Below are 23,986 nucleotides of genomic sequence, written 5' to 3'. Positions count from 1 at the left end.
AAATAATGTTTGGTAACACTTCCCTAGACCTGGGGTCTGTTGGCTTACTACTAAACCTTTTCTTTTTATGGCCCAAAATAATTGAGGTCAAATAAGTCTTTGGAAGGTTAGTGAAAACTTTTTTTGGCCTCTGGCATCAGTGTATATTCCCTGAGATGTATTGGGCATGTGGAAATTCAACAGCCAAATCATTCTTTCCCTTCACATTTGCTGTCAGAAAAGTTCAGGACACCCACACACAGATAGTTGTATGGATCCGCCAAAATATGGTGGGTTCAGCCGACATTATTCTAATGTGTATGGCCAAGAATAGCTACTGGTGCTTTTATGCCCCCCCTTTACTAGGAGAAATTTATGAAAGCTCTATGGAAATGCACCATTTGTGGGCAAATGTAAGAGAAGCAATGAACTTCCCTGATAGAAATTTTAGAATAAAAAGTTAGCAACACATAGCCAAATTATTGGTATAATCTAGCAGAAATATTAAGCTATGTAAAGGGCACAGAGATGAAGAGACGATCAGAAGTGCTTGTCACTGTACGGGGAATATTTACAATATAATGTTGATTCTCAGGAAAATAAAGAATCCTTCCAGGTGCATTTCTGGAGAAATTAGTACCCTGCCTTAGGTTTGACAGGCCCATATCTGACAGCCATGTGTGCTTAGCTTAGGTTCAACCACGTGACTGAGAAATACACCTCTATAGGCATAGATATGCATGTCCTACAACTGCCGTTTAAATCAGTTCACCTAAATGCTGAACATGGTGTGACCTTAGTCAAAATGTTGGGACAGCAGTATAATATCAAAGGGTTTTACTAATAAAGAATATTAAGAAAATTACTTTTCTTTCTTTAGAAAACATCTCATTCAAGAAAGAACCTGCTCAAAACCTTTACTCCATTTTGAACTCTATCTGAATGTACATCATGTTTAGGATATAGTGGATTCTTAAAACTCTGTATAGATATCTCACAAGAGTCATTGGAATACCTACCAACACAGGACTGGCCCGATGCAATGGTTCTACACCCACCACCATCCACTTGGTTGGAAATGCTTGGCAGATCAGAGGCTGTACCGTACAATACCAGGACAAACTGTGTCAATGTTCCTATTAAAAAAAAAAAAAAAAAAAAGTCTGAAATTATATTTTTACAATAGTTATTTCATAATCATTAGACACATGACAAAAAGTAAGTTTATCTCATAATATGAAGCCAATGCTGCTTAATCGAGCATTACAGAACACGCTCTTGTTTTTCATGGTTTTTAATTGTTTCAAATGTATTTGACACCTAAGCAATGACCTGTGAAATTCAGGATCTATCTTACAGTCAGTCACTAACTACTGCTAATACTGCACCTCATCACTGCAGTATTGGATTATCCATTTAAAGCAAGGATTTTCACCTGAGACTTGTCATAATCGGTTTCAATAATATCATTGATGACACAAGTTTCATTATAAGTGTATTAAACCTTGAAGAATACTGGTTATCCTCATTTGGCCAGTATACTACAAGTGACTTCAGACAACTCTAAACTAGGGCTAAGCAAACAAAAAATACCCAAAACATTTATTGGCTATGCAGGAAACAAGATTTTATAGCTTTCAGTAATTTTGACAGCAAGCATAGAACAGACATGTTCCATGTGTGAATTTTGTTGCGGATTTTAGGCTAAAAACTATGCGGCATGTGGATCCGCCCATCCTGCTTGTACAGAGGCAGCAGTAGTCTCCTGACTTCTGAACAGTTAGACTAGTTTCACAAAAGCGTCTGTTCGGGTTATTAGACCTGCTTTCTGCTGGGACTTGCAGGTGTGATACAAGCTGCAAGAAATGTACCTGTATTACGTTCATGTGAAACTCTCCATTATCTGCCCAATTCTGCAGCAACATAACACGGTTTAGTTAAAGATCTTTCACCAGTTTGAGCAAATTAGACTGGGAACATCATGGGGCTGCAAGGCGGAGTAAAACAGTTTTTATTTCTTTTTAATCTTTCCTCTCCGTTGAGGATATATTAACCTGTAAAGTTTAGGTTACAATTTACGTTGAGTCCAAGGGGAATGTTTCCAAAGAATTTTTCACTGAGGGTGTGTACTTCTTCCCCTGTATTAAGTTCACCAATCATAAGCAAGCAGCAACATACAGGGCAAAAAACAAACCACGCAATAGTTTAGAACAGGCTTTCTCCAGTGCGACAGTCTGCTGTCCTCACTGGTGTCACTGCAGAACTGTGTAATTACAAGTAGAGTTGGGTGGGTAGAGCAAAGATTGCATACATCTTTCATCGCATGGCAGTCAGCGTGTAGGGAGAGGCAGTATAGAAGAGCTTTGTCTCATTACAAACACATCTGCAACTCTCCTCTCAAAGTGCTGTCAGCTTTGCTGTACTCCCCTAGCTCCACACTGACTGCCATCAGATGAAAGTAAAGATTACTAACACCTTTCAGCTCATGGCAGTCAGTATGAGAGGAGTACAGCAGAGCTGACAGCACTACGAGAGGAGAGCTGCACATGTGTTTGTAATGAGACATAGATCTACTGTACTGCCCCCGCCAAAAAAAAAACTGACAGTCATGAGATAAAAGGTGTATGCAATCTCTGCTCTACTTCCGCACTTGTTGACCAATCATAAGCAGGCAGTAACATACAGGGAAATTAAATAGTACATGCCCAGGAGAAAAATCTTTGGTAACACCTCTATGGATTTAAATTATAAACTAAACTTTACAAACTATTCTAATATCTTCTTAATGGAAAGGAGAAATTGAAAAATAAAAATTACGTTTTACTATGCTCAGAAGCCACTATTCCATGATGTGGCCAGCTTAGAATGGTCAAATTGGTGAAAAGTCCTTTTTTATTCCTCCTATTTGAGAAGGAAAATGGTCCAAAGTTACATTTTATACCAAAATAACAGCAATGACAGGATCCATAAAGCAGGAGGAAAGCTAGTAAATGACAACTGGCAGAAATACTATTTGCTAGACCAGAAAGCAAGTGCCCGCTGATATTTATTGCGGGCAGCCGGATTGGCAGTTCCAGTCTCTAGCAGGGCAGTGATGAGACAGAGTAAGCAGTAAACGAGACTATATTTTATGAAGAGTCAGGATGACAGCTCGCAGCACACTGGCGGGTCTGTGTTCTGCTGGGTATAGCGGCAGAACCACAGCTCCTGTCACTAACAATCCTCTTATTCAGGTGTAAGGAAGCGTCTGGTGAACAGACAGGACTCTGCATGTGAATATTAAGCAGCTATCTGGAGCTCTGCACTGGGTGACCAATCTGTGTCTGTGCGATAACAACTTGCCGATCCCTCTCCTCACGTTTTCCCTCTCCACACTTGGTTCCAAGTGCTGAGTTGCCTAATGTAACAAGTCAAATCGAGTGGGTTCAATCCATCACACGGTTGACAAAATGTAGTAAATAAATAACCTATTTTTCTTATCTTGCCCACGCACCATGAATACACAAACAGCGCACACAGAGGGAGACAGACAGGCCCACGTCGCCAAAATGTAGCACTGAGCGCTGAGAAGGTAAATTAACTGCCTTGCCAAATGCCAAGATCAATTATACTGAAGATATTAAAACTGGCATAAACACGTGCATATAAATTACACTATACAGAGATTCAAAATCAACACAGCTTCACAAAAACAGACTACAGACGCTTCAAAATGAACCAAGAACAGATGAAGAATAAAAATCACCTTCACCTGTATTTATACACAGCTGCCAATCAGATGAGGCAGAGCAGCAGCATGACCAGGACATCAGCAGCCTCAACCAATGATGAGGCAGGGGGTGTGTCTCAGACTTATCAAGACTCACTGTAGATAGCTAAACTGTAGTCACAGATCACAGCTATGCATTAAAGAGGTATTCTCCAGCTGTCTCTTGAGCAGCTCAGAGTTATGCAGTCCCCATACTTCTCGGTGGCTTGGGGACCTGGGCAGTTCTGATTCAAGCGCTTTGTCCTGCTTCAACACCTTAAAGGGAAGGTGCCGCATTTTTACATTATGTAAAATAAATTAAAATGTTAAATTCCTTAATGTTATAACATATTTTCAAGTGCCCAGTATTTATAGTTTATTTTTTATTAATTTGTTTTGCAGCTACTGGGGGCTGCCATCTTGCTTTTCAGGAGTGTAAGAGTTACTACACTACACTCACACTCCTTCAAATACGGCAGCCCTTTCCCTGGACATAGGGTTGGCATCCGACCACTGAAGCCTATCTGTAACATTGTAGCCACATTAGCTGTGAACTGGGCACGCCTTTGTGGGCTGCTCAATTCACAGCTGTAGGTGTGTCTAGGTGCCATTTCGAAGCTTTTTACTTCCGGTATTATAAATCCTGTGGGGGCGACAGTAAGCACATTCTGGAGCAACGTGGACCTGAGGAGCAGAGCTGCACCAGTGGAGAAGAGAGCAGCTGCGAAGCCAGGACCGAGGAGAAGTGCAGCGGTGAGGGTCCATAGCTTTACTGCACAGGCAGTGGAGGATGGGAGAATATGAGAGCAGAGCTGGGAGAGCGTGCGTGCGTGTGTGTGTGTGACCAGAGGCCAGCTGGCATGAGGGGAGCATAGTGTGTGACCAGAGGCCTGCTGGCATGAGGGGAGCATCGTGTGTGACCAGAGGCCTGCTGGCATGAGGGGAGCATCGTGTGTGACCAGAGGCCTGCTGGCATGAGGGGAGCATCGTGTGTGACCAGAGCCCTGCTGGCATGAGGGGAGCATCGTGTGTGACCAGAGCCCTGCTGGCATGAGGGGAGCATCGTGTGTGACCAGAGCCCTGCTGGCATGAGGGGAGCATCGTGTGTGACCAGAGCCCTGCTGACATGAGGGAAGTATTGTGTGTGACCAGAGCCCTGCTGACATGAGGGGAGTATTGTGTGTGACCAGAGGCCTGCTGGCATGAGGGGAGTATTGTGTGTGTGACCAGAGCCCCGCTGGCATGAGGGGAGTATTGTGTGTGTGACCAGAGCCCCGCTGGCATGAGGGGAGCATTGTGTGTGTGTGTGTGTGTGTGTGTGTGTGTGTGTGTGTGTGTGTGTGTGTGTGTGTGTGTGTGTGTGTCCAGAGCCCTGCTGGCATGCGTGCAGCTCTGCTCCTCAGGTCTACGTTGCTCCACAGTCCGTTGTCTTCCTTCTGCTTGCTCTTCTGTAAATATACTGAGATCCACTTCCTGTTTAGCAGCTGGTTGAGATTAGATCACAGTGCAGTCACCAAGAAAATGGCGGTGCATTGTCTCTAGTCTTTATTCTGCCTCCCCCACTTTTGGGTGTAGTATAACACCTAAAAGGGGAGGGAAACATTGATGTCACAAGGACACTGCCCCAATTTTGCAGCTAACGTAACGCAAGTAAGCATTACTGTAGCTGCTTGAGGTCTATACAGGAAGATGCTCCCCCTAGCTGCAAGTATAGGTAATTTTTTTTTTTATAGATATTTTGCATGTTGCAGTGTTTGCAATCTATGCAAACACTGCATTACAAAGCTTAAATTAATATTAATGTTATTTTCATAAAAATAAAAAAAAAAATTGATGGCACCTTCCCTTTAACGATCTGTCAGTGTGTGCTCTTGTCTACATTGTTCTCACTATATTTATATATAGAAATAACAGTGCTCAGGAAAGTGAGAGCCATGATTAGTTGACCTGCTTAGGAAACTGCTGATGGTGGGGCCCTGGGGCTTGTGATTTTACAGGACTGATAACAGCTCAGAAGCTGATAGAGAAGGGGAGGGAGGTGAGCAGCTAACTGCTGTATTGAAATAAATGGTCTAGGGGGAGCCAACTGGGATGGTAGGAGTCAACTTCTCCCTGCAATGTAACTACTACAGATACTGACTGGGCAGGCTCTGGTGGTCAGGCTCCTTGGAAATAAGCTATACACCATTTAAGATAAAAACTCTCACAGCAGGAGAATGAAAGCAGGTAGAAAAAGCAAGTCAAATGCAAACATGCTTATTTTCATGAGGTCCAACTAAAGCAATTTAATAACATAAAAATACTACTTTAATGAAGCGGGGCTGAGAATTAGTCAAACAGCTAGATATGCAGCACATAAATAGCAAGTAAACGTGTTTTATAGGTTGTAAGATGACCGTTGGTTAGGTCCTTGAGGGGAGATATGTATCACCCAGGTTGGTAGCTTCAGTGATGTAAAACCGGGAAAGCATGCTCCAGCACACATAGTACTGAGAGGGTTAATAGGGCGTATCAGGGACTGTTTTTATGAGCAGTCATAAGGCTGTGTGCCCACGGTGTGTTTTTAAAGCGTTTCCGCAGCGGCAATTCCGCTGCAGAAACGTTTAAAAAACACTTGGTAGAAGGTCTGCCATGTTCCCCAATGATAATCAGCATGTGCTGCGCACATGCTGCGGAAAAAAAACGCAGCACTACCAATTATTTTGCGGAAGCGTTGCGTTTTCGCCGCTAATGACTTGCATTGGAACGCATGGAATCCGCATCACTGCATCTGTACATGCGGAATCCATGCGTTTCAATGTGCGGATGGTACCCGGGTCTGGAGAAGAGGAGACTCTCCTCCGGACCCGGGTACCATAGAACCTGCGGCAGATCGCGGTGGACTGAAGAACCTGCCGGCAGATCGCGGTGGACTGAAGAACCTGCGCTGACGTCATTTAGTCATGTGACGGGTCACGCAACCGCTGACGTCGGCAGGTCCTTCAGTGTACCGCGAGCTGCCGGCAAGCCGAGACGCATCGAATAAAGACACCGGGGGCCATCAGAAGGTAAGTATGATATTTACTCTTTACCATTCTTTCGGTCACACTATATAAATCCATGCCGGTTGCATGGATTTATATAGTGTGACCAAGTTGTCAAGCACTTTCCAAGTGGTGCTAAAATCGCTTGGAAAGCGCTTGTCAACCCGCATGAGGAAATACAAGTGAAGAACGCTTCACTTCCGCTTGTCCCTGACAGGAAAAACGCATGTACAATCCACATGTACAATCAGTATGCGTTTTTTTCTGACAGGGAGATGCAGAAACGCTCAAGAAAAAATCTGGAGCATTTCCGCATCGTGGGCACATAGCCTTAGAGTTGGGAGGGATTGGCTGCTCACATATCCCCACCCCAGGGTGTGTATATAAAATGGAGACCAAGTGTCTCATTTGTGGGCTGTGTCTGGAGATGTGTGGATCTCCAGAGTGTTGGTCTGTGTAAGGACCTAAGGCCTGGACACTAACCTGAGCGGGCGAACCTGATAAGTTGTATGGACATTGTTCTTTGTGTTTCCACTTTGTGCCAGAAAGATGGATTTTGGTAAGACCTTACCTGTAAAATCCTTTTCAGCGAAGGAAGGAAGGGAGACACAGATCCATTACTAGTGGGTAGGCGGAGCCCCAGGGGATAGTTCACCTCAGATTAGAAAAAGTGACGACCGGCCCCTCCAGCTTAGGCTCCTCCTACTCCCATGTTCTTCAGTCCGTACACAAGCTAAGGAAGAGCAGACAACACCAGCGGAACAACACAACCCCTTCCGAAAATTCAGAAATGCGAGAGAACAGGTTATGCATATAACAGAAAAAACACACAGTCCCAGGCACTACTCACTGGACCTGACAACTGCGATGAGCTGGCAATGCTGGAACAGAGCCCTAGCGCGCCGACCCCAGCCCAGATGACCGCCAGAGAGGAGTCGCGCCGCATCTAGAAAACAATAATGCACTTCTGCCATGGGAGGGTGCTGTGTCTCCCTTCCTTCCTTCGCTGAAAAGGATTTTACAGGTAAGGTCTTACTAAAATCCATCTTTCAGCAGCAGAAGGGAAGGAAGGGAGACACCGATCCATTACTAGTGGGACGTCCCAAAGCAGTCCAGAACTCAAGGGTGGGAAACAGTGGCAGAATCGCCAACACCCCAACAACTTAGTCAAGCGCGCAACAAGCGCCAAAACTAGATAAAGAGATAACCTAAACCACCGCCGCCTGCAGGACCCTGCGTCCCAAGGCCGCATCGGCGGAAGCACTCACGTCCACTTTATAAAATTTAGTAAAAGTGTGAACGGAGCGCCAGGTAGCCGCCCGGCAGAGCTGCGCTGCCGAGGCCCCCTGATGAAAAGCCCACGACGAACCAACAGCTCTCGTGTAAAGAGCTCGAACCTTAACCGGACAAGGCTCGCCCTTGAGCCGGTACGCTTCCAGGATAGCCGAACGTATCCACCGAGCTATAGTGTCCTTGGAGGCCCGCTGACCACGCCGATGACCAGCAGGAATCACAAAAAGAGTCAGACTTCCGAAACCCTTGCGTGATTGAAAGATAGAACTTCAAAGCCCGCACCAAATCCAACGAGTGCAAGGCTCGCTCCTTTGGACTTTTCGGATTCGGACAGAGGAAGGGCAACACGATGTCCTGATTGACGTGGAAACGCGACACCACTTTAGGCAGAAAATCGCCACGGGTACGAAGCACCACGCGATCCGAGTGGAACTCCAGAAAAGGGGGCGAGCAAGACCGTGCCGCCAACTCAGAAACCCTTCTCAAAGAGGTGACCGCCACCAGGAAGGCCACCTTCCAAGAAAGTAAGTAAAGCGTAGCTGAATCCATAGGCTCAAACGGCCCATGCTGAAGAGCCTCCAAGACTAGATTGAGCCGCCAAGGAGCCACAAACGCCCTCCGAGGCGGAAACTGACGTGCAACCCCGCGAAAAAACGAGCGCAAATCCCTGCGCGAGGCAATAGCCTTCCAAAAAAGCACGGATAGTGCAGATACCTGACCTCGCAAGGTACCAACCACCAGACCCTTGGCCAAACCACATTGCAGAAAAGCCAATAAGTTGGGAATAGAAAAAACCCTCGGGTTCCTTGACGATCCAGAACACCATGAATAGAAGGCCTCCCAAGTTCTGTGATAAATCCTAGTCGTAGCTGGACCTCTGGCCGCCCGCAAGGTGGCAATGACCTCGGCCGAAAACCCACGACGGGTCAAGATCTCGGTCTCAAGTGCCACACCGTGAAACGAAGCGACTTCAGGTCCGGATGACGAATGGGCCCTTGGGTTAACAGGTCCGAAGAGGCAGCGGAAACGGAGGCGCCGCCAGAAGAGACACCAGCGTTGAATACCACGCCCTCCGCGGCCAATCCGGCGCCACCAAAATTGCCGGAATTCGTTAGAGTTTGATCCACCGGATGACCAGAGGAAGCAAGGATACCGGCGGAAACACGTAGATCAGCTCGAACTGGTCCCAAGGGGCCACTAGAGCATCTACCGCCACAGCCTCCGGGTCCCTGTACCTGGACATGAACGTCGGAATCCTGGCGTTCAGCCTGGATGCCATCAAGTCCACCTGGGTAGTCCCCCCAACGGGAGCACAGCAGTGTAAAAACTTCCGGATGAAGACTCCATTCTCCGAGATCCACCTGCTCGCGACTGAGGAAGTCCGCCGTGATATTCAGCACTCCTGGGATGTGAATCGCGGAGATGGCTGGGACCCTGGACTCTGCCCATACCAGGATCCGAGAGACCTCCATCATGAGTCTGGAACTCCTCGTCACGCCCTGATGGTTGATATACGCGATAGCTGTCGCATTGTCCGTCTGAATCCGGACCGGCAGACCGCTCAAGGGGACCGTCCAATGTCGGAGGCAGAGAAATATCGCTCTCAACTCCAGGATGTTGATCGGCAGAGACGACTCCTCTGACGACCAGACCCCCTGAACCCAGAGATCGTTCCAGTCAGGCTGGCATCGGTGGTAATGACCGACCACCGTGGGAGGAGGAAGGATTTCCCCAGGGATAAAGCCTCCGGACATAACCACCATCCAAGAGACTCTCGCACCCTGCGGGAGATACCGACACAGCGATCTAGCGAAGCCGGCGATCGGTCCCAACGGGTTAGAATAACATTTTGGAGACCCCGGGAATGAAAATGTGTAAACGGTACCGCTTCCATTGCTGCCACCATCAGACCCAGAAGACGCATACACTTCCGAAGGGACATTGCCATCGCCGACCTCATATCCTGGACATGGTGACGAAGGTTCGCTTGTTTGTCCGGAGGCAGGGACACCACTGCTCGAACCGTGTCGAAATGCATCCCCAAGAACAGGATTGACTGAGACGGCTCCAAAGACGACTTCTTCCAATTGACCAGCCACCCGAAGTCGTCCAGGTGCTGAAGGGAGAGATCGCGAGCAGTCACCGCCTCCTCCGCTGTGGATGACACAATTAACAGGTCGTCCAGGTAGGGGAGAATCGTAACTCCTTGCCTTCGAAGGAGCGCCATGAGCGGCGCCAGAATTTTGTAAAAACCCTGGGCGCAGAGGACAACCCGAATGGTAGGGCCACAAACTGGTAATGGGCCTGACCTATGGCGAAACGCAGGAAGCGCTGGTGAGCCCTGCCGATAGGGACATGCAAATAGGCGTCGCGGATGTCGATCGACACCAAGAAATCGTACTGAGACAGGGCCGCCACGACAGAGCGAAGAGACTCCATACGGAATTTCCGGGTCCGGACATGAACATTCAATTCTTTGAGGTCCAGAATGGGGCGAAACTTGTCCTCCTTTTTGGGGACCACAAAAAGGTTAGAGTAAAACCCCCTTCCCCGGCGGAACCGGAACCACCACCCCCTGCTGCAGAAGAGAGTCGCCTTCCCGAAGCAGTGCGGCAGCCAGCTTGGGCTCGGACGGGATGCGTGACTGACGAAATCTGTCCGGGGGTCGAGAATGAAACTCTATGAAATAGCCTGCCGACATAACCCGCGTCACCCAGGCGTCCGATACGCTGGACGCCCAAATCGACCCGAATTGAAGCAGACGACCTCCCACCCGAGAGCCCTCGAGGGGATTCCTGGAGTCAGACCGCCTTAGCGGGCTTTTAGTCAACCTCACGTTTGTCCTGACGGAAATGTTGTTTCCAGGGTGTACGGGATTTCTGGGTGGTCTTCTTTCCGGAAGACTAGGGACGACCCGATCTCCAAGAGGGCTGACCGAACCGTCCCCTGGGCCGAAAGGACCGACGACCACTACCGGCACTTGACTTGCCAGACGTAGAAGAAGCCGCTGCTTTCCGCTGCGGCAAAGCCGAATCCTTGGCCTTGGCAATCAGCTCCGTGAGGTCCGAACCAAAAAGCTGACCGCCTTTGTACGCCAGACTCAGCAAACCTTGTTTGGATACCACGTCTCCAGTCCACTGTTTAAGCCACAGTGCTCTCATGACTGAGACGGCCGAGGATTGAGCCCTGGACAGAACCGAAGTAGTATCCAGCACTGCGTCCCTGCCATATCGGGCCGCCTCTTCCAACAGCTGGAAGAGCCTTTCCACCTCAGACAGCGGAGTCCCATCTTGCCACGCCGTCCGCAGCTGATCCAACTACCGCAGAGAAGCCTCACTAGCCCACATGGCCCCCAAGGCCGCTCGAAATCCATGACCCGCGGCCTCGTAGATGGACTTCGCCGCTAACTCCGTCCTTCTATCCAACGGGTCCTGTAGACTAGCCTTCCCTTTAACAGGAAGCAAAGAGGATTTGCTCAGCTGAGACAATGGCACGTCCACTTCAGGAGAGGGGATCCAATTAGCGATTGTCTTCGTGGAGCAGGGATACAGGGCATCAAAAAACCGCATCCCCTGGAAGCGTTTATCCGGACACAGGCGTTCTTTCTCCACCGCCTCGTAGTTCATCGTGCGCCGGCAGCGTCGAACGAGCCCGACGCGACTCCTGATACAGCCGGGCCGACTTGCCAGGGCGCCTCGTCACCTCTTCAGACAGCTGTAATGCTTCTCGCATAGCCCCAATAAAAGCGTCCACGCGGCCCGAAAGCGAAGCAGAGCGACACTGCCGATCCTCTTCATCAGAATCGGAGATCTCACCAGCAGAGTTTGTCGGTGATTCCGAAGCCTCTGACACACTGCGCGGAGGAGACAGCGCCACCACAGGCCTGTGGCGCTTCTTGCCTCGTGACATCGGTTGGGACTTAGCTGATACCCAATGACCCAGGAGGTCAGACAGACTGTCAATGGAGCGAGTGAGCGCTTCCACTTTAACATCACTGAGACCCCAGACCAGTGTCGAACCTGACGCCGTCGAAGACCCCAGTGTATCAGATAAGCGTGACCGATCCTGAAGCGGACCGGGAGAGAGGTCCGCGCCCCCTGGTCCCTGATCCGACATGCCCCCACACAGTTGCGAGCGTTGTGGATAAGGCGGTAACAACCCATTACAATGGGTACTGGAACCGAGGATGTGTGATTCTGCTACCACAGCCTGTTCCTACACACAAAACCCCCAAACACTGAAGGGTTAAAGCTCCTCCTTAAAGGGAGAAGAGCTACCCCAGCTGCCTGCAGAGCAAAAGTTAACCTAACAGACTAGGGTCCAGAAAGGGTTAACTGCCCTGGTGAGGCCAGACCCCTCAGAAGGGGTTAATGCTGCTGACCACGCAATACGCCTTTGCCTTAGAAGGATAGCGGTGTGCGAGTCCCTCAGCGGGGAAGTAGCAGCGCTGTATATAGCACACTCTGTCTGCCTTAACAGGCCAGCAGTAAGGTGCTCTGCGCTGCAATAGTGTGAGAAAGGAATCTTCTGCCTTAAAAGACAGAAGTGACTCACCAGCTGGCCGGGGTGACTGCTCTTCCTTACACAGTGCTCGGTGTCTGGTATGGAGAGCGGGGAGCAGGGAGCAGGAGGTAGCACGAGGTAATGGCCGGAAGAAGAAGAGGGGGCTGGGACAGCTCCAGCGCGCGCTTTCCTGGCACTTCCTGTCTGAGCTATGATGACAGGCAGCCGCTGAAGCACTCAGACCACAGAGAGCACTTACCCAGCTGAGCGCCACAGGGACCCCCAGGGATGTGTGGCGCTGTGGCCCTTTGCTCCCCCCCACGGCGGAGCGCGCAGGGACCCTACAGAAGCGGTGTGCGTCTCCACCAGGGAGCGCCCTGTATCACCCGGGGCCGGCAGGCTTCTGCGGGGACCTCCTTAGGGGGTACACCGATCTGCCAGGGGAGGGTCGGGGGTCCCAGCAGCGCAGAGACCCCCTGAGACCTCTAGACCACGAGGTGTCCAGGTCTCCGGAGTAAAATAAAAAATTCTTCTGAGGAGCTGCAAAGGCATTGACTATCCTCTGCGACCTCAAATTTTACACTGAAGAACATGGGAGTAGGAGGAGCCTAAGCTGGAGGGGCCGGTCGTCACTTTTTCTAATCTGAGGTGAACTATCCTGTGGGGCTCCGCCTACCACTAGTAATGCATCTGTGTCTCCCTTCCTTCCCTTCTGCTGCTGAAAAAGCTGTTTCTTTTTGTTTTGCTTCCTGAGCGGTTTATGCTGTTTAATAAACCAGCCTGGATTTCACTGAAAACGCTTCTGTGCCTACCTCAACCGCAGCAGAGTCAGTACCAAACCCTACAAGGTACTGACATAACTAATATTAATAAAGCAGCATGTACTTTAGTAATACTTCACATACCCCAAAATTATGCTAACAGATATTAACAAAGACAAAAGACAGTGGTCTGTGGTACAGACAAGTGAAACGGTGTTAGCGAGATAAATTCGGTAGTAACCCTGCCCATACAAGTTTACAAATAATGGAAAAATCAGGGTAAGAAAGCTACCATTTAATGCAACCCTGGAATGTAATCCTATTACTCCATTGCCCTCTTGATCTGCCATTTCTAACATTCACCATAAATGCTGTATTTATATGCAGAATGAATCTGGTTGAATATATTTTAGCTAGAGATCGTCTTTCAATAAACATTAATCTGCACGTGACATCTGGAAAGAATCAGGTTTGAACCATCAGCCTCAATTTTTAAATATCTCTTGAAAATTGATAAGATGTATCAATAGCCAAGATCTGCAGCCTACACAATTCCACTCTATGCAAATTGCTAAAGCTGACAATCTCTGCAGCGTGCATGTAATCACCACTGTAAAGCGCTGACAACCTGCCATGTACTTACCAAAGGGATGTCATTGGTTTGGAAACATTTGCTTTATGATTTTAGGCAGGAGGCTCTGCCCTAGAATCTAGAACTGAAACACTAATATTAGGGATTTTTCAAGGTCAGAAAAAATATTCAAGGAAATGTGTTCCATGTGTGCTGGAAAGATTTCATCGTTCTCTGATAAAACAAAGGAGTTGAAATGCATTAACCTTCATATGAGAGTACAAGTTCAAAGGGCTGTTATTTAAGCCTAAAATTACTTGGGATATGGGGAATGAACAAGTCTCTTGATTTTATCTTGTATCTTTACTTTTAGGCAAGTGTTGAAAGTTGGTGCAGTAACCAGTAAACTTGCTCTTCTGGGCTTATACGAGAATTTAAAAAACCAACACTGTAAACTGGGGATCATGCTTTCAGCTTTATTCCTTTTTCTGTAGTCGGGAAAGCTGCAGCAAGTGCAATGATTATTAGCCTTGACAAGTCAGCAATGTTTTTTTTCTGGGGACTAAAACAAGACCATTCAACTGTGTGAAGGTGACGATAATAATCAGTAAAACTTAATCTCATGTTTCTTAAAATTTCTATGTGATACAGACTATCCGAATTTATATTTCTGCTTAGCTCGAATGGGTTTATCATAATCACCTCAAATTTCAAGGAAGCAAAACTTTCGAAAAAATTTGCTGTCCGGTGTAACCAATCATTGGGGCTTATAATCACTGAAGCCTAGCAAATCTATATAGAAAACAGAATTATACTTGGACACAGAATTTGTTTTGTTTACTTGCCTCCAAAATACAAAGCTAACCAGTTTTCTAAATGGCCTTCACTAAAAAAAAAAAAAAGTATTAAACATCTGTAGCAGCATAATGGTTGAAGTATTTTATCTAGCCGAGTTCTCTGCAAAAAAGTTACAACTCCATAAGACCTTCTGCTTGGTTCTGTAGGCTCACTACTCTCTGTGAGAGATAGAAGTAGGGAGGAGGGCTGCACCCTGATTTTCATAGAATGGACAGGGGAGAACGCATCTCTGGGATAACAGAGAACACTAAAACTTACAGATAAGGAGGAAAGCATATGAAAAGAAAATAAGTATTGCACTTATATTTAAGCTAATGAGGACAGCAGCACCCTTGATACAAAAAGACCTCACATCCAACCTATATTACTGGGAGAGTCACTCCCACAAGAAAAATCTGAAAGTTGGATCAAACTGTATATTTTTGGGTCTGAAAAGAATGAAAGAAGGAAAAATTACACAAACTTAAAAGGGGTTATCCGGGACTTTGGATATTTTTTTTCTTATGGCGCTAAAAACATACATTCAGGTAGCTGCCAAATAACTGCATGTTATATCCGGCGATTATTTCTGCCGTTACGGAGTGGTCTCGGACTGCTCCTAACAGCGATTATCATGCTCCTGATGATGTCAGGTCGACAGCAGTATTTTCTCTTCCACTCTGCTCTGCTGATGGAAGTGTCTCTCCAGATGTTATGCTGACAGCCGGCTCACCACTGCCTCACTGCGGGGAGCAGGTTGTCAATCAGCATGATGTCGGCAGTGGGGCCTGTCAACAGAGCAGAGGAGAGGAAGAGAAGGTGCTGCTCTGTTGACGTGAGGTGAAATGAAGCAGGAGAGTCACAGCCTGAGCCGGCAGATCTCATTGCCGAGCACAACAGGCAGGTAGTTATCAACTACCTGCACGTTCTTAGCCCCATAGAAAAACTAACTAAAGGCCCAAATAACCCCTTTAATGCAATTTCATTAACTAAAACTAACCACTAACAAATGTAAAAATATTTATTTCCATGTCAAAGCTTTTCATACGCCATTAACAAAACAAAAAAGAGTAAACTACAGCAGTTTGGGTAGAATGGGACTATAAAATCTGAACTTCCTCCATATTTGACTCAGAGAATTATTATTTAATGTTCAATAAAAACTTGGAATTAATCAATCTTAATAATTTACCATAGTTATTGTTGTCACTTGAGTTTTCAATCTCCAGTACCCACTCTCCTGCGGGGTCTTCATCCCACGAATGTGTGCTCATAAATGCCCAGTCATTAAAACCATCAGCAGAGTAATCGTGAGGCCTGAAGAAAATAAATAAATAAAATTATATATATATATTTTCTCATAGAAAAACCACGATGTTACTTAAAGCCTATAGTAAGACTCAACCTGAAAACCATTGGACAGCACTTCTAAGCAGTCTCTGTGAGTGATTTGTAAAGCAAAATCCATACTACAACATAGGGAATATTTGCAACAAAAGCCTTGAATACATAGAACATGAAGTTTTCGGCTTGGTAACACTGGGCATTCTGAGCTATTATACAATATTATCAATACTGCAGGAATTGATAGAGCGAAGCTGACAAACAGTGATAATTGTAAACTGATCATTTAGTGAGAATCATGTTCTGACAGTTCAGTGAATAAGAAAAATTCTGTCTTTCAATATGTGATAAAAAATTAAGACTGTCAGATAATCGCTCACTGGAACATCTCGCATTGGCAATGTGGTTACCTAGGTGCTAGAAGACAAGAGCGGGTGCCCATAGGACTAGTCAGATAAATGGCGAGGTCTCCTCTGCGGTTGTAGGACAAGGTTAGCTGGGCTTGGAAATGCTCCAAAGTGCTGATGTAATTGGACATCCCGTTGCAGGGCTCCACTTTTCGCCTGACTTCCAATCGCTTCCCTATGTCCCTAGGAATCAGAACAGCATTTGTTTATGCCAATTAGTGATCTGGTTTGCAAAATGAAAAAGAATGTGAGTTATTTAGGTCACTTGCCATCACAGTCGCTCATTAACAATGGATCTTGAAACAATTCCAATATTGCTTTAGAAAACAATAGGAACTAAAAATGTTCGGCTGAATGAAGAGCAAACAATTATATTGGGTGTAGATACAATTACATGTCAGAGGGTCATCCTCCCTTCTGGATACCAATCCATCTCTAAACAAAGGGTCAAATCAAGACACAGGATATACAATGGAGCATAGAAAGATACTATGTGCATAGCCGATTTGCCAACCTAGGTGCTGCAAGTGCCAATACTGGGCATACTGTGCCAGAATGCTGCTGGAGCAGAGACCGCAGAAGAGAATACCTGCCAAAGAACCAGGTGTTCCTAACATATCTCTGTTCATTGTTTTATATAATGGTACAACATGCACACTTTACACTGCTGGAAAAATACAGGAACTATAGGCAAATCTAAAAAGTAATATACTCTTGGGTATTATTCAAAAATAAATGTGCAAAGATACCAGCTATCAGGAAACAATGGTAACATTTGTGGCCCTAAAGGGCACATATCTGTTGCGGTTATCTCCAAGAACAGATGGGTGAAATTAAACAAAAACTCTGAAAGGTTATTGGAATCCGTCAGCTTAACCCCAACCAGAAGTAGCGCAGGAGATGGAGCGGCAGCTGTTTTCCCCTGCAGGGCTTCATTCATGCTCAGTTGCACAGAAGTCTCATTGAGCCTTTGGCTTTGACCCAGTCAGGTGTGAATAGTTTGTGTGTCTAAATCCTCCGAAGAGCCAAATCCAGGTAATACATAGTCTGTTCCCAGGACTGACTGAGCATTTATATCTTCGTGAGGAGCAACGTTAGCCGTAACAGCAGGAGCTGTATCCATTTACATGTGTTCTTCGCAGAAACTACAAAATGATATATATTCTCCTTTCTGGGAAATGTCAGAGAATGAAAAGTCTTGTTCACTTGTTGAACTCATTGCAGCCCAGAATAGGTACATCTGAACTTCATCATTTAAAAAAAGGTCAGATCTTCCCAGTATAGCTATCTAAGCCATGATTGTATTAGACAGCGGCAGAAAGTTTTATTTTATTCACTGCTTTTGAAATCTAAAAAGGAGAAGAAAAAAAAAAAAAAAAAAAAGCAGGATTCCAGGACCAGACTTCTATCATGTAACCACAGGATACAGATTTCTAATCTCGCAAGCTAGCAGAAGACAGAAAATGTCATTCCGATCAGTCCAACGGTAAGATTTAGTGGCAGTAATGGCAATAGCCTGCCTTTAATGCCACGCTGCGCTCCAGCCAAGTACTTGGGAGCAATAGTACAACTTGCAGGTCATTTATTTTAATTGATGTCTTATAGTTTACTCCTAATTGGCACAGACAATCGGAGAGCAGAGCTGAATGCTTGCAATCAGACAGCCAGCGGTGACACCTCCACCCTGCCCCATACATCGCTCTATCAGAGGCTGCAGTAATTAAGGTATAGTCTGCAGCGCAGCGTGTGGAAAATGACTCAGACACCATTACACGGAAATTGTGCTGACCCCATAAAACGGGCCAGTGTACATGAACAAGACTACAGTGCAATCTGGATCACGGTTGTACAGGCCCACACCAAATGTGCTGGGACTCCGAGGGACAGAAGACAACAAATGCAGCTCATAAATGCTGGCGCCTGCAATCCATGGCTCAAAACTAAATCTAGTTTTATATATTGGACAATTTATTTTTGACATATCATAAATGAATACAACTATAATTAAAAGTAGACTATTGTGCAGCAAGCTGAAAATGAGCATTACATTTTTTTTAAAATTTTAAAGAATAAAAACTTTCTTTTTTTTTTTTTTTTTGGAGGGATTGGGGGAAGGAGCAGATTCTTAAAACCATTAAACAGAGTAGCTGGTGACCCCAAGCAGGACAATAAACCAGGTTTCATTTTTTGACCCTTTGGACTAGTGGCCCAATAAGAAGATTCCAAGGAACACAATTACTATGAAACCTTGGATGAACACCAAATGACACTAGTGGCCATAACTGAAGAAACTTTTTGAAAAAAGGACATTTGATCGATCATAACCCCAGTTTTTTGTAATACCATAAACGGATATATCATTGGAAAGATAATTGAAGACTAACGTAAGAATTTTATTTTTCAAACATCTAAATTCTATCCAAGAATATAAAAAGCAACACCAGATATGAACCGGCTTTTCAATACTGGAATATAACCCACGAGCAAAGCTGCTTACAAGGATTGGTAAAGCCAAGAAAAGGTAGGAAAAGGTGCACAACAGAAGGTGGCGACAGCAGAAATAAAGGTCTGTCTGGGTAACAAAAGCAAAACATCTATCAGGCTTTACAAAGCAAACTGTCTAAAAGTGTACAATAGCCATCTTTTATTACAGATACAAAGATTGAAAACTTTAGAGGGCTAAAACCTATGGAACAATGGGACAGAACCACCTGGAGTGAGGAGACCAGACTCTCCCTATTTGGCAGTGATGGAATAAAATATGGAAGGAGATGAATTGGAAAAGATTTGTATCCAGTAATGGTAACGGATTGTATTCCATCTACCATTAAGCACCCAGTTAGTGGTATGATTTGGGGATGTATAACAAAAGAATTTGTAAATGAAAACGAAAAAAAGCCACCAAGACAAATTAAATGCTTGAGCCCAAATTGAAGCCTCCTGAACATGATCTTTTCCAAGATAGCGAGGCCTTTATATTTCAATACGATTCAGATCATGTTGCTGTCTGACTCCATTATAATCCTAATACACTGCTACTACGTCGAGAGATAGTGATGATCTTGCTGCCTTCGAAAATCTACCAATTCAATTAACCAGAATTGCGAGATTTTTCATTTTTGCATTTTGTTTCTCCCTCGTTCTTTCAAAAGCCAGAACTTTATTTTTACATTAACATAGCAGTATGACGAGTTGTAATTTTGAATGATGTTCATTTTACCCTATAATGCGCTAAAAAAACAAGAAAAAATTTGAAGTGGGATGAATTTTTTTTTACAGTTTTGTTTTTATGGTGTACATCGGTGTTATAAAAGTGCCTGACCGCAGGATTTTCCAGGTCAGTACAATTATGGTAATACCAAACATACATTTTTTTAAAAAATATTTTAGTGATTATATAAATATATATATATATATATATATATATATATATATATATATATATATATATATATATATATATATATATATATTTTTTTTTATTAAATAAAGGCAGTGGGACATTTGGTTGGTGTTGTCATTTTCTGTGAACTAACTTTATTTTTCCACTAATGGAGCTGTATGACGTTTTGGTTTTTTTCTGCATGCTGACCTGTAGGATTTTATGGTTACCATTTTATGTACATGGTACATATGATGTCTTAAGCAATTTTTATTGGATTTTTTGGGACAAGCACAATGACCATTAACAGCTATTCAGGAGTTTCAATTTTTCTTTTTCATTTACTGTGTGATTTAAATAACTTTATATTTTAATAGACCTCATTTTTACAGACACAACAATACCAAATAGGTTTATTTTTTAAAATATTTTTGAAGGGGGAAAAGGCGTGCAATTTAAACTTTTACACTGTCAAAATATTTTTACAATATTTTTTTTATTTTTACTTTAATCTTTGAGGCCTTTTAAGAGACTTGAACTTGCAATCGTTTGATTGCACATACTACATACTGCAGCATAGAGATTAACTGACATTGATGAAGCCCAGCCCGAGGCTGCACTTAACAGGAGGACAATGATAGCAGGGCTCTGCTGCCATAGCAACCCATTAAAGGGAATGTGTCACCAGGCTTTTATTACCCTGAGAGCAGCATGATGTAGGGGCAGAGAACCTGATTCCAGAGATGTATCAATTCCTGGGCTGCTGGCTGTCTGTCTTTTCTCTGCTGCAGATTTAGCAGTTACGTGAATGTTTAGCTCTGTATAATCCCACCCACATCACTGATTGTCAGCTTTTTGTATTCACTGTACATTGGCAGAAAGCTGCCCATCAGTGGTGGTGGTGTAGTTGGACTACATGGCAGCCTGGTGACAGATTTCCTTTAACTACCTGCTATCACCTCGCTTGGTGAGGAAAGTTAGGAGCCGAGCGGCAAGGAGACTATTCAGTGATTGACAGCTGTATTTAAGTGGTGAATCAGTAGTGATTGGAGCAAGCTCCCGTCACTGCTTTTAGAAGCACATGCTGGCTGTGAAACACTGCTGGCATCGTAACGTAGCGAGGGTCGGTAGACATGGGCAAGGGACTCTTCTTCCACACCCCGGCAAGATATATGAAAATGGGGGTCCTGGCTGGGTGTGTGGGCTATCTCAGCGATTCACATCTGCAGATGGCATGGTGAAGTTGTACTTGGCTGGCCAGGCCCAGTTGTTACGGAGTTAAGTAAGGGAGACAACAGTTGAAAAATAAACTTATTTTTACTGACTAATAACTTTACAGGAACTATGTACAGCAGATAGTAGGCATGAATCTTCATGGACGTTTCCTTAGTAACACAATATCACACACGTATCCATCCTTTCTGAAATTGCTCTGCTCTTCTCAGTGTCTCTCTCTATTATCGGTACAGCCCAGCCACCTATCTTGGGAACTTCCATCTTCCTCAACAACATCTCTAAAGTCCAATTAGCAAGAGTCATAGACTCTCCTTAGGAGTGTGTCCCAACATGGTAACCACTTGGTGTAGATGTTTCGCAACTACAACACTGTGAAAATTCTCTTCCTTTTGCTCCCCTTCACTGTAATCTCCCGTTCTCTCAGTTCTAAAACTTCACCCCATCTCTTTGGGTTTTCTGATCAAGGCCACGGGTCAGCGCTCCTTCTTTCGATTCTTATCCAATCTCCAGCTTGTAACCCGGCCTCTCACTGTGGCTTTAATCTCCTCGGAATCTTATCATCTGTCTCTCAGGTCTACCTCTTGCCATACGGACACCCATTACAAGCGGATCTACCAACCTTCAGACCTGAAGTCTGCTACAGCTGTAAGCTCGGCCCCATCTCTCGCACTAGCATGAAGTGGTCCTCGGTCTTCCCAAATAGTCCCTCCCATTCTGGGCTAGTCCCAACTGTTAACTCTTCTGTTTCCCAACTGTGTGCATGCAAATCTCTAAATGGACAAAATCCCATGCAAATACTGTGCAAGGCACCATGTCACAACACAAGTCTTCAAGGGGAGGTGAAGTGTGGACAACACCTCCACTTCCTTACAGCTAACCAATAATAAGTGGGCTCAGATCCTGCCCCCAATGTATACATTTTGCATGCAACTTGTAGCAAAAATGTAAGTCAAAGATCATTAAGGGTTAGCAAAACTTGTTGGAAGAAACAAAGGAATAAAACACAATTAATGGAAAAAATGATGCAAATTTGGTTTCACATTAAAACACTTGAAATAAAAACCCCAAAAACTTGGCTCACTCAATGGGAATGTGTTGTAAGGTCTTAATTAAAGCTAAAGGTTTCCCAACCAAGTGCTAATTGATCTATTGGATAGTTTTGAATCTTTTTCCCTGTGATTAACTTTGCTTATCTATAACTGCTGTTCTACTAAGATTTATTTCAGAAAATTTGGTGAACATTTAACCAAGTTTCCAAAGATGATTTTGTAGTAAAATACCATATTTTGGCCACTAGCATGGAATCCACTTAGTGAGGGTTCTCCCTTTTTCCAGGTATTCTCTGCTAATTAAGGGATGTCTTATCTGTAGGGGTTCTCCAGGATGAGCATTTTTCTTGGTACAAAAGTTTGGGATTATTGCTATTAGTTTGGTCTATGTAACGAATAACAAAGTCTCCTGATTCATATCATTTGAACAAAAAGTTAAAGCAAAAAACACTAGAGATCTGTAAAACTGCCATAATAGCCAACCATTCCTTCTGTATGTCCAGATGGCTCAGAAGAAAGGACTGAAATCTGCATTACTCACTTTGGTTCGGTGAGAATGTTAATTACACATTTTCTCTGGGGTCCCACAGTGGTCCAGTTTTTAGCCAGAGCTACCATAGCACCAGCATCCAAAAGTCCATAGCCGTAAGAATGGCTGACTGTAATACACAAACACATCAAATGTTATAAAAGCAGATATGATTAAGTTTTTGTTTTGTTTCTTGTTTTACTCTTTATGTTGGTGAAAATGGCCAAAATTGTGTAATAGCACGTTACAGAACTTGCTCTAACAAGTGTGATGTGTCCTAAGGGGACTGCCCATGGATGTACAAAGCTCAGGTTAATTGGTCTATGGGGCGTGCATTTAACCCCTTAGTGACCAGGCCTGAATGGGCCATAAAGACTGGCCAATTTCTTTCCCTTTTGACCTCTCCTCTTTTCAACAGCCATAATTTTTCCACTGATGTGGCTGAATGAGGCTTTGTTTTATGTGGAACAAATTGTATTACTTATTAGTGCTGTTTTGGGTATATATCAATTATTGCGTAATTTAAGAGGCAAATATAGAAATAACCAGTTTTTCATTTAGTTTTGTTTATATATTTTACTGCTCACATTTCACACAAAAACTTACTGAATGAACTAGCCTGGTTATTACGATCATGTAGATACCCAATGTGTTGGTTATTCATTATTTTGTTATATGTACGTAATAAAATCAATTTTATATGTAGGGGAAAAAAGTTGTATTTTTTCAAATTTTTTATGGTGGGGGCTTTATTTTTTTTACTACTTTTTCTTATTTTTTTCCTAGAGGTCATGTGTCGATGGTTCGGTTTGCAGCATTAGAGCTCACCGAGCGCTATGTAGCTGGCAAAAAATAAAACCGAAGTGGTGATGAACCACCCGGTATGCTGTGACATAGGTAACTGATGCACGTGGGAAGCTAAACCTAGTATGTCTGGTCTGAGCCCACAGAAAAGCTACTGCAGAACAAACCGCCAATAAAGGAAATTAAGTGTCAGAACACAGAGGCCCTGATTCATTAAGAATTGTGTTATTCCCACCTGTCTTGAGGAGGGGGTGTGCTGGAGAGTTCCAATTCATTAAGTGTTTTAATGAATCAGGTACATCTTAAAAGTAGCTTGCGCCACGGCTCATCATGAACTAGACAAGAAGCTGGCGACTCACCCCATCATTTTTGTGAAGCTGTCCAAAACAGGCATGAAGACCAAAACTTGAAAAATTTTTGGGAAACCTCACATTTTGCAATTTTTCAAAGTGTTATACACCTGTTTTCTAATGTAAAGACTTTGATGAATCAGCGCCAGAGTGTTAGGCTGGTGGTTTTA

General features: G+C 44.6%; 1 protein-coding gene across 3 annotated transcripts in view; it reads right to left on the bottom strand.

Annotated features, from left to right (window-relative positions):
• The window catches only part of FURIN (furin, paired basic amino acid cleaving enzyme), a 222,180-nt gene that overhangs the window by 8,371 nt on the left and 189,823 nt on the right, over nucleotides 1-23,986 (bottom strand). For all 3 annotated transcript variants that reach the window (XM_073653190.1, XM_073653189.1, XM_073653188.1), the window contains 4 exons: nucleotides 22,675-22,792; nucleotides 16,470-16,649; nucleotides 15,908-16,032; nucleotides 999-1,115 (listed from right to left, as the gene is read on the bottom strand). In XM_073653190.1, coding sequence (XP_073509291.1) covers nucleotides 999-1,115; nucleotides 15,908-16,032; nucleotides 16,470-16,649; nucleotides 22,675-22,792 — 540 coding nt within the window. The remainder of the gene's footprint in view (nucleotides 1-998; nucleotides 1,116-15,907; nucleotides 16,033-16,469; nucleotides 16,650-22,674; nucleotides 22,793-23,986) is intronic.

This window comes from Phyllobates terribilis, unplaced genomic scaffold (assembly GCF_046119375.1).
Source record: "Phyllobates terribilis strain yellow unplaced genomic scaffold, ASM4611937v1 Scaffold_11__3_contigs__length_659146591, whole genome shotgun sequence".
Taxonomy (NCBI): Eukaryota; Metazoa; Chordata; class Amphibia; order Anura; family Dendrobatidae; genus Phyllobates; species Phyllobates terribilis.
The sequence above is the reverse complement of the archived record's forward strand: the minus strand, read 5'-3'. Positions and strand labels throughout refer to the sequence as shown.